Consider the following 11,490-nt stretch of genomic DNA (forward strand, 5'->3'; position numbering starts at 1 on the left):
CCCTCCCTCCCTTCTTTCTCTCCCTCCTCCTCCCTCCCTCGCTTCCTTTGTTCCTTCCTTCCTTTTTTCTCGGTTTTTCTTTTTTTATCTCTACAACACGTGGAAGACTAGCTGTGTTGGCTCTGCATGGCCAGCCCCAGAGGCAGTGCTCCTCTGACATCCCGGTGTAGGCTCAGGTGTGCGGAAGCTGCCTGCCAGGTCGGGTTGGTGCAGTGATGGGAGATCCTCTGAGCTCTGAGAACAGCAAGGGAGGACCAGCCCAGGATCCTGCTTGGGCATCTTTTTCACGACTATAAGAAGGAAGCGTGTGTGGACCAAGCCCGGGGTGGTTGGCCTTGCCTCCCAATGTTTCCTCCCCCAGGCGAGTCCCCGATACCCGTCAGGATCATCGGTAGCCCGTCTCGAGGCCGGGCTGAAGTCTACCATAACAACGTCTGGGGGACCATCTGTGATGATGGCTGGGACAATTCCGATGCCACAGTCTTCTGCCGCATGCTGGGTTACTCTTCAGGGAGGGCGATTTTCGGTGTGTTAGCTGGTGAGTGAAGCGTCTGCCAAGGTTCTCTTCCCTTGAGGTGCTGAGTGGGCCCTCTCTCAGTGCTGGGGTGTTGAGACCCTTTGGTGACAAGTGGTTCAGAGTGGTTTCGGTTAAACAAAGCACTGGTCAAGCAATTGAAAATCCAGCAGCTCAGGGCTCCAGCCCCCACCCACCCCAGCAGAATGATGGCGTCTCCTCCCCATCGTGACAGCAGGTCTGGCATGGGTCAATGTCCGTGCAGCCCTGGGGTCAGAGCGACACCTGGCCAAAGGTGTTTATGAGGGATGAACTTCCAAAAGACAACGGGGAAGATGGTGCCAGAAGACTGGCGGAAGGCTGCAGGCAAACAGTGCTGCTCACTCCAGCTGTCTGGAGCTCAAAGCCTGAACTGCCTTTAAGGCGACAGTGGAAAGGGACAAGGAGACTGACCCAGAGAAGGCACTAAAATTGGCGTGGGGAAGGTGTCCCGGGATGCTAGGACTCAGCCCTCTGTCTTTCAGCAAGAAGTTCAAACTTTCAGCAAAAAGGTTCATAAGCCTCTTACTTTGGCCATAAGAGCTGACGAAGCAGGGATAGGCCTGCTTCTCCTTGCCCCATCCCCAAATGCTATCTATCTGTCCCTGCCCCACCCCAAAGCACATTTTTCTCATACAGATTAAGCCTGTCAGTCACACCATGGGGTAATTTACTTTAATCAGATAATCCAACTGCCATCGTCTGAATTCTTGATCTGAGATCAATTCTCTCAGAAGGCAGGAGGCTTGAGAGAGGGCGGAGAGCCTGGGGGCGGGAGTAGGACTTGGTGATAAAAGCATCCGAGCAGGAAGGGTCACAGCAATGGCGAATTAGCAGGAGAGAACCTGAATGTCGGGAGATCCCTGGGAGACTTCAAATCGTGCGTGGATTAAATATTAACAAATTGGGTGAGACTTTTGCCAAAGGGTAGAAAGCAGAATGGAGGCAAGTCATTGGACAGGACAAGCTGTCAGCAGCACTGTGGGCCAGAGGGGATGTGGGAGAAATTGCCTACCTACCCCAGATGGAAGCTCCCGGGGATAAGCGTGCCTATTCAGCTTTGACTCTCTCTCTCCTTCTGTCCTTGCTTCCCCATGTCAAGGCACCGGGCAGATCTGGCTGGATGAAGTCGCCTGTAGAGGCTCCGAGGAGAGTCTGTGGCAATGTAATAAGAACGCCTGGGGTTCACACAACTGCGCCCATGCTGAGGATGCCGGCGTGGAGTGCAGCTGAGCCCCTGTGGCCCTTCACCACTCTGTCCCAGGTGTCTGTGGCCCAGGTGTGTCTGACACGCACCTGCAGAAAGGCAGACGCTCTGAGGGACCATCAGGGCAGGTTCTGGGGTGCGGTCCTTAATAAAGCTCAGTGTTACCTGGTGATGTCTTTGTCTCTGGCTGATGTTGCTGTGTTAGCAGCCCCATCCTTTATTCGAGATTCCATTGAATATGTGCACAGGTGGACACACACACACACACACACACACACACACACACACACACGGGTGGTGGAGTCTCAATTTATGGCCACAGCGAGGGTGGGGGCCCTAAGGGAGACTCTAAATTGAATGTAGAAGGTGACGTTCACTTGTAGTCAAAACTGGTCTTGTTGTGATTGTTAGGAGCCGTCGAGTCAGTTCCAACTCATAGTAACTCATTAGCTTATCAAAAATCAAGCCTGGCCGACTCAGTCATAGAGTTTATAGCAAGGGGGTGCTGAGCTAACAGGAGGAACGTGGAGGAAGCCCGCCTGGCCCTCCCTGGTGGACGGTGGGAGGGAAGTAAGGAGACAGTGTAGAACAGGGAGGGTCCCACCTGGCAGCGGGAGGACCAGCTCCCAGCCCTCATGGCCTATCCCAGGATCTGCCTCCTCCAAGAATCCTGGCCTGTGGGGCTGGGCCCTACCCAGGGAAGCCCCTTCTTCCTTCCCCAGGGAGGCTGGCTTGCCCTAGCCCCTGACAGGGACACCAGTGCAGATGAACCCACCACCAGTGCGCTCTAGGGAGCTCATTCACACAGCACCTAGTGTCCAGTAAGGGTGTCCGTGAGCCAGATGGCCACCGCCTGTCTGTCAGTTTGTCTGCGGTGGCTTGTATGGTGCTCTGATGCTGGAAGCTACGCCTTCAGTATTTCACATACTCCCCTGGTAGACAGTTTTCAATAGAGCTTCCAGACTAAGACAGACTAGGAAGAAAAGACTGGTGATCTACTTAAAAAATTCGCTGATGAAAACCCAATGACTCACAACAGAATATTGTCGGACGCAGTGCTAGAGGATGAACCCTTAGGTTGGATTTGTTGTTGTTGTTGTAAGCTGCTGTAGAGGTGGTTCCACCTCATAGTGACCCTACGTAGAACAGAAAGAAACACCGCCTGGTCCTGCACCATCCTCTCAGCCATTGCTGTGCTTGAGCCCATTGTTGCAGCCACTGTGTCAGGCCATCTCGTTGAGGGTCTTCCTCTTTTTTGCTGACCCTCTACTTTACCAAGCATGATTGTCCTTCTCCAGGGACTGATCTCTCCTGATCACATGTTCAAAGTACACGAGATGAAGTCTAGCCATCCTTGTTTCTAAGGGGCACTCTGGCAGTACTTATTCCAAGGCAGATTTGTTTTTCTGGGAGTCCATGGTATATTTGATATTCTTTGCCGACACCATAATTCAAAGGCGTCAATTCTTCTTTGGTCTTCCTTATTCACTGCCAAGCTTTCACATGCATATGAGGTGATTGAAAATACCTCCCTATGGAAGGAAGAAGGGCTTTTCCTGTATTAGGTCAGGTGCATCTTCGTGCTCAGAGTGACATCTTTGCTTTTTAAGGTTTTAAAGAGGTCTTTTGCAGCAGATTTACCCAATGTAAATACACTGTTTGATTTCTTGACTGCTGCCTCCACGGGCGTTGATTGTGGATCCAAGTAAAGTGAAATCCTTGACAACTTCAATCTTTTCTCCGTTCACCATGATGTTGTTTCTTGGCCCAGTTGTGAAGATTTTTGTTTTCTTTATGTTGAGGTGTAATCCTTACTGAAGGCTGCAGTCTTGGAAGGCGCTCAAAATACGCAATGGCTGCAACAATGGGCTTCAGCATACCAATGATCGTGAAGATGGTACAGAACCAGGCAACATTTCCTTCTGTTGTGTTTGGGGTCACCAAGAGTTGGAGCTAACTTGAAGACAACTAAGAATAACCACCCCAAGGCATTTCTGTTGTTCCTCTTTCAAGTACTCTTCCGTTCAACAAATGTTTATTAAATTCTTACTATGTGCCTGGCACTGCTAAGCCCTGAGAGTAACTAGGGAGTTAATATAAATATGATCCTTGCCCTTAGGGAGCTTGCAGGATAGTAGCGAAGCATATTAATCAAACAATTGCACAAATAGATGTAAGCTGATAAATATGGTAAGTGCTATGAAGGAGATGGAGAAGTTGCATTGGGAGCATATAGAGGAGCTGACCTGGTCAGAGGAAGATAAGGAAGGAGGATAGACATTAACTAGATGAAAACATTCACAATCAACACCCAAGGAAGCAGTGGTCAGGAAATCAAACAACACATTGCCTTGGGCAAATCTGCTGCAAAAGACCTCTTTAAAGTGTTGAAAAGCAAAGATGTCTCCTTGAAGACTAAGGTGCGCCTGACCCAAGCCATGGTATTTTCAATTGTATCATATGCATGCGAAAGCTGGACAATGAATAACGAAGACCGGAGAAGAATTGATGCCTTTGAATTGTGGTGTTGGCCAAGAATATTGATTATACAATGCACTGCCAAAAGAAGGAACAAATCTGTCTTTGAAGAAGTACAACCAGAATGCTCCTTAGAAGGAAGGATGGCGAGACTACGTATTCCATACTTTGAACGTGTTGTCAGGAGGGATCAGTCCCTGGAGAAGGACATCATGCTTGGTGAAGTACAGGGTCAGAGAAAAAGAGGAAGACCCTCAACGAGATGGATTGACACAGTGGCTGCAACAAAGGGCTCAAGCAGAACAGCGATTACGAGGATGACACAGTGTTTCATTCTGTTGTGCACGGGGTGGTTATGAGTCGAAACCGACTCGATGGGACCTAACAACAGCAACAAGATGAAGCAAGAGGAGATGACTGTAGCAGGCAGAGAAAGCAGCATGTGCAAAGGTCCTGTGGTGGGAGGAATAGGTCAAGTAGGACTGAAGAAAGGCTGCTGTGACTGAAACCAAGCTAGCAAGGAGAGCACAGGCTGGAGAGTAAGCTGGAACCACACTATGTGGGTCTTACACACCACATTAGGGATTTTTATCTTAATCCTGGGGAGGGGGAGAGTATAACATGTTCAGACGTAGAGGTCATGCCTGCAGATCCTGAAGTCATCTGTGTCAGCTCCTTGTCGCCAGGGTGTGCTGGCTCACAGGAGTAGAGACACACACACACTCAGTCTCACACACACACACACACACACACACACCCTTCTACAGGAAAAAGTAAGGGTTTACAGGCACAGAATAGTCCAAAGTCTTGCAGAGAAATGGAACACCCGCAGCCACCACAGCAATGAAGCTGACACGCGACCCACCAGCTGCCCCTCTTGTGTCTCCTGTCTCAGGGGATGCCCCCTCCATCCAGGCCCAAGACAGAAAACCCAAGTGTCGAACACCACACTTCCCCTCCCTTACCCCTGTTGCCACCAGGCTCCCAGTTCCACTAATTCTCCCTCCCAAATATCTCTTCATATCACCCAATTCCCTCCACCTCTTGCTTCGACAGCATCACTGGCCTGGATGATTGGAATATCTCCTAAGGGGTTCCTCCCCGCCGCACTCTCCACCTCCCACCAGTTCATTCTCCACACAGCAGCCTGAGGAATCTTTAAAATTTGCAAAGCTGATCGCGTCGCTCCCTGTCTAAAACCTTCAACGGCTCCTTATTCCCTTAGGCCACGGGCCAACCTCCTCACAGTGGGTACAAGGAGATGCCCTGACAATCTCTCTGTCCCACACACAGTCCGCCAGCAACGAGAAATGATTTCATCTCCTCTCTCTGACATCCGACTCTGTTCATTCAGCTCCTCTCACACAAAATAGGTTTTGATTGGCTCACTGTATAAATGAATGATTGAATGAACAAATGAAGGAATGAAGCAATGCTAAGCGAAATACTTAGCTTCTCAGTCTGCATTGGGATTATTTCAGTCTTTCCTCAGATGGGAGGTGCACACTTGTCTTGCCGTATTACTCTCTTTACATTAATGTAATCAGAGGCCCCCACTCAAAGTTTTTTCAGATACAAACCAATAGCTTTCCCCAAAGGCACATCTAATTCTTTGCCTTTTCCTTTTGTAAGATTAGCTTAAAAAACAAAAACAAAAAAACATGGGGCCCAAGTTTTAGCTAGGGTATCCCATTATACATGTATTATTATTCTCATTTTATACATGACCAAATTGAATCTCAAAGAGGTTAAGTAATACAGTATGCTGGCCTCAATTCTCCACCTGGACGTCGACATCAGTTTGTTGTACAATATCGGCTTGTGTGTTACTATGGTGCTGGAGGCTATTTCACCGGCATTTCAAATACCAGTAGGGTTGTCCATGGTGGACTGGTTTCAGTGGAGCTTCCAGGCTAAGACAGACTAAGAAAAAAGACCTGGTGATCTACTTCCAAAAATTAACCAACGAAAACCTTACGGATCGTAACAGAACATTGTCGGTGATCTACTTCCAAAAATTAACCGATGAAAACCTTACGGATCGTAACAGAACATTGTCGGGGATCTACTTCCAAAAATTAACCAACAAAAACCTTACGGATAGTAACAGAACATTGTCGGCGATCTACTTCCAAAAATTAACCAACGAAAACCTTACGGATCGTAACAGAACATTGTCGGCGATCTACTTCCAAAAATTAACCAACGAAAACCTTATGGGTCGTAACAGAACATTGTCGGTGATCTACTTCCAAAAATTAACCAGTGAAAACCTTACGGGTCGTAACAGAACATTGTCTAATTCACTTACTTTGGACACGTCATCAAGAAGGATCAATTGCTGTTTGGTGAAGGAGAGGGCCAGCAAGGGTGAGGGTGGTGGCCCTTGGTGAGGTGGACCGGCACAACAGCTGTACTGATGGACTCGAACTCACTGGTACTTGGTGCGTGATTTCACCACGAGTTGGTATTGACTCGGCCGCAGCTAACAACAACTTATCGATGGCCTTTGGGAGGTGACCTGGCAGTTCTCCCATCAGAGGTGAGGTCAATGTCCCCTGGAATCTGGGCTGGCTTTATGACTTGCTGTAGCCAACCAAATGTAGCGGCAGTGACTGTGACTCAGCTCCAAGCTTGGGCCTTACGGGGCCTTGCACTCTGACTCCTGCCCCAGGAACCCTGACACCCTTGTGGGAATGAGCCTGGGCTAGCCTTCTGGGAGATGAGTTAGCACATGGAGGAGGCCCAGCTGCCCCAGTTGAGGCCACCCTCCATCAGCCGGCCCACAACTAACCACAGTCACTTTAGCAAGCCTGGTGGACCCTTCCCAACCAACCCCAAAACTTGTAAGAAATCACAAATGGCCATGGCTTAAAGCCACTAGGTTTGGGGGTGCTTTGTTGTGCAGTGAGAACCAGCTGATACAATTAACTTGACTGAGGACACACAGCTAGTAAGGGGCAGAGCTGGGGTTTGAGCCCAGGTCTGTCCAACACCAATAAGATTCACAGAGGAAGGACTGTCTGTGGCTGCCACCAGACAACACTGGCAGCAGTTGCTCTGATGGGCTCTTGAGCTCTGCTAAGCTGAGGAAATTTCCCCTTTGGAGCCTGGCTGACGGTGGGGCTAAAGAGGAACTGGGTTAACTCAGCACAGCAGCATCCCCAGCTACCAGAGAGCAGGGCTGTGGTGGGGAAGGGCAGACCCACAGGGAGCGATGTCGGCGTGGCCTCTGCATGGCATAGCCGGAGAAGGCTGGGCTGGGCGCTTGAAATACCCCTCCTTCCTCCTGGGTGTACATCACCCCCTTCCTGGGGAGACACCGTGATCTGGCTGTGGCCTTCAGGACAGATGTCAGCACCAAGCCGACTGGCTGGGCAGGACAGAGGTGGCAGGACCGTTCAAGGACCTTGGAAGGCTGCACAGGGCCCAGCAGGGCAAATCCAGAGAGCCTTCCCCAGCCTCAAATCATAGGCGCGTGGCTAAGCACGAAGATTCTAGAGCCAGCCTGCCGGTGCTGGAGTGCTGGTGCTGCCACCTAACAGCCCTGAGGCCCGAACAATGAATTTATCGAGTCTCTCTGAGCCTCAGTTTCCTCATCTGTAAAACAGACAGTAACAAAGTCAGAGGAGCCCTGGTTTCACAGTGGTTAAAGCGTTTGGCTGCTCACCAAAAGGTCGGCGATGCAAACCCACCAGCTGCTCCCTGGTAGAAAGATGTGGCAGTCTGCTTCCATAAAGATTTGCAGCCTTGGAAACCTCTGGGGGCAGTTCTACTCTGTCCTGGAGGCTGGCTACAAGTCTGAATCCACTCAATAGCAATGGGTTTGTTTTTTGGGAAATAAAGACAGTTCCTCCCTCATAGAGTTCTTGTGAGGATTCATTGAAATAAGTAAAAAGAGAGCATTTAAAATGGTGCCTGGCACACAGTAGGCATTCAGTGTTGGTTATTGTCACACTTAAGAACCTTCACAGCCCACCCGTCACCCCCCATCATTGCAGCCCACCCATCACTCCCCATCATTGCAGCCCACCCGTCACCCCCCATCATTGCAGCCCACCCGTCCCTCCCCATCATTGCAGCCCACCCGTCACTCCCCATCATTGCAGCCCACCCGTCACCCCCCATCATTGCAGCCCACCCGTCACTCCCCATCACTGCACCCATGTAATCCTCTGTACCGGGTGCGGGTCTTCTCGCGGTCCTCCCAGCCGTGTCAGATGTGGGAGGTGCGAGGAGGTGTCTAGGATGGTGTGTCTGTGGGGTCCTCCGAAGTGGACACAGGTGGAGTTAGGAGTGCAGGAGGCTTACTGGGGGGTCACCCTGGGAAGGATTAAAGGCAGAGGAGCAGGATGGGGCAGGAGAGCCTCAGATATGACAATGTGTTGGCCAACTCTCCAGGGAGTTCCAGAGCAAAGAAGCCCTCAGAGGAGTCCCGTGTGGGGCAGCAACTGCCAAGCCCTAACACCCACTCTGCTCAGTCTCCGGCTGGTGCCTGCCTGGGCTCCAAGCAGAGGTGGCTCCTGCAGGCTGCGCTGGAGGCTGAAGGCACCCTCCTAAAGGGAGGACCCCGAGCCCCTCCCTGGACCACAGATGGTGCGCCAACAAGTGTGGACCAGATTCAGATCCCAGCGCCAATTACAGCTGTGTGGCTTTGGGCAAGCCACATAACCTCTCTGAGTTTCTGCTCCCTCATCTGTAAAGTGGGAATGCTGAGAAGAAGAATACCTTGTTATGTGGATTAACTGCTGCTCTCTTGGCCCACCCTGGGGACTGGAAAATTGTAGCATTTATTAGAGCAACTGACACCACGCCTCATTTTTACTGGGTCCTCCCACCCAGAACATCTTCCCTTCTTCCATACTCCACCCCAACATTCTCCCCACCCTTCAAGGCTCGGTTCAAGTTGTGCTTCCATCATGAAAACTTCTCTGATTATCCTCGCTCCAGAGAGATTTCTTCTCTCCCTCCCTACAGCCCATCTGCGTAAGGATGGAAAGCAGTGCAGAATCTAAGAGTTAGTGAGGGCCTCTGTCTGGCTAACACCAAGCGAGATGCATCATTACTTCCTGCTGGATACCTACTGTCTTAGTCATCTAGTGCTGCTTTAACAGAAATACCCGAAGTGGATGGTTTTCACAAAGAGAAATTTATTCTCCCACAGTCCAGGAGGCTAGAAGTCCAAATTCAGGGTATCAGCTCCAGGGGAAGGCCTTCTCTCTCTCTCAGCTCTGGAGGAAGGTCCTTGTAATGCATCCATCTTCCTTTGGTCTGGGAGCATCTCAGCGCAGGAACGACAGGTCCGAAGGATGCGCTCTGCTCCCGGCACTGCTTTCTTGGTGGTATGAGGTTCCTATGTGTCTCTGCTCACTTCTCTCTTTTATATCTCAAAAGAGATTGGATTAAGACACTATCTAATCTTGTAAACCTCATCAGCATAACCTCATCACAGTGATAGAATTTACAACACATAAGGAGATCACATATAACCTCATCATAGTGGTAGAGTTTACAACACATAAGGAAATCACATAAGCTTACACAATCATACAATACTGGGAACCATGACCCAGCCAAGTTGACAGATATTTTGGGGGGACACAATTCAATCCACGACACTCCACCCTTTGGCCCCCAAAAATTCATGTCCTTGCAACACGCAAAATATATTCATCTCATCATATCACAGCCAAAGTCTTAACCCCAAGTCCAAATTCCAAAAATTCCTCTTCATCTGTGAAATCTAGAATACAAGTTATCTGCTTCCAAAGGTACAATGGTGCAAAAGGAAGGTACAAGCTAGACATTTCCATTACAAATGGGAGAAACTGGAAGGAAAGAAAGGATAACAGGCACCAAGCAAGTCAACAGAACACATTACATTAGCCCTCAAGGCTTTGCAAATAATCTTCTGTTCTCTGAGACCATTCACACAAGAGCCCTGCCACCCATGATCGTGATTATTGTCCACAACAGCTTTGAGTGGAACGTTCCTTTATTAGCTCCATTTTTATAGATGGGGAAGCCGAGGCTGGGAGAAATAAAATGACTTTGGTCACTGTAACTCATCACCTGGTCTCCTGACTCTGGACCCTGTGCTTGTCCACCACGTGCATTTGCACCGTGCCGCGCTCCGGAGGCACAGAGAAAACCCGAGCTGTTGTAAGTGACTCAACAGCACACAGCGAGTCTCCTGACTCAGACAACACAAACAGCACTCACTGATGGGGGTGTTCTAAGTCTGTGGGACTGAGCAGGCGGTCCGCACTCACAGAATTTGTTCCTTCAAACACTCGTCAAGCGCCCTTTGTGGCTGGGTGATCATAAATGAGTAAGACCAAGTCCCAGGAAGGCAAACCAGCAATTCAGAAAGAGGAAAGACTATTGGCCATTAAACGTATGGGGGAAAAGTTCATCCTCACTTATAATAAGAGAGATGCAAAAAAGAGAGACCATTTATTTACATAGCGAATTGGCAATAAACATATGTATATACACAGAGTTGGTCAGGAGGGAAACAAGCACTGCTGTCCATTGCAGATGCTAGTGGATAATGTGAATAGATGGATGGAATCCTCTGGGGAGCAATTTGGCCATTGTGGACTCGTCAGTCATTATAAACCATATTACAGAGGATATTTAGGAATATAGGGAAATAATAATTTATTGAAAATAAAAAAGTTATGAAACAATACGTATAGAAGGTCCACAATTTAATGAAAGCAGTCTGCTCCTTCTTCCTCACCACCAACACCCCCGATTGAATCAAGCACCAAAGACCTGTCTGTTCTACCTTATCACGCGTCTTGGACCTGTCCACGTGTCTCCTCTCCCTCTACCATGGCCCCAACCACACCATGAATGGCCTAGATGACTGTAGTAGTCATCCATTTACCCAAAACAACCAGAGTGATCTTTGACCTTGTCCCCTTCCTTGTTTAAAACCCTTCGGAGACCACGGGTAGCCAGCACAAGGCTGTCCATGCCCCCAGCTCTGGTGTATCTGACACCTGCTGACCCTCAGCCTCTGGTCCTGCATTTTCCATCCCAAATTTCCTCTCCAGCCTGAGGCGCTTCATTCAGATCCCTGAATGGCTGTGATCATTTATCTCACCTCCAGACCTTCAACCCCACCATCTTCAGTCTGAAGGGAGCCCTCCCTCCTCCTTCCACCTCTCTCCCTCCCACACCCTGCTTCCTCCAGCTAATTCCATCTCATCTTGCTGTTCTCACGTGGAATGCCACCTTCTCT

The 11,490-nt window shown here is 49.6% G+C and overlaps 1 protein-coding gene across 2 annotated transcripts in view; it reads left to right on the top strand.

Annotated features, from left to right (window-relative positions):
* MARCO (macrophage receptor with collagenous structure) overlaps positions 1–1,923 on the top strand; it is a 50,217-nt gene extending 48,294 nt beyond the window's left edge. For both annotated transcript variants that reach the window (XM_023724696.1, XM_023724695.1), the window contains 2 exons: positions 362–538; positions 1,656–1,923. In XM_023724696.1, the coding sequence (XP_023580464.1) occupies positions 362–538; positions 1,656–1,786 (308 nt within the window). In that variant the 3' untranslated portion in view covers positions 1,787–1,923. The remainder of the gene's footprint in view (positions 1–361; positions 539–1,655) is intronic.
* The last annotated feature ends 9,567 nt before the right edge of the window (positions 1,924–11,490 follow it).

The sequence above is a fragment of the Trichechus manatus genome, unplaced genomic scaffold (assembly GCF_000243295.1).
Source record: "Trichechus manatus latirostris isolate Lorelei unplaced genomic scaffold, TriManLat1.0 scaffold00255, whole genome shotgun sequence".
NCBI lineage: Eukaryota > Metazoa > Chordata > Mammalia > Sirenia > Trichechidae > Trichechus > Trichechus manatus.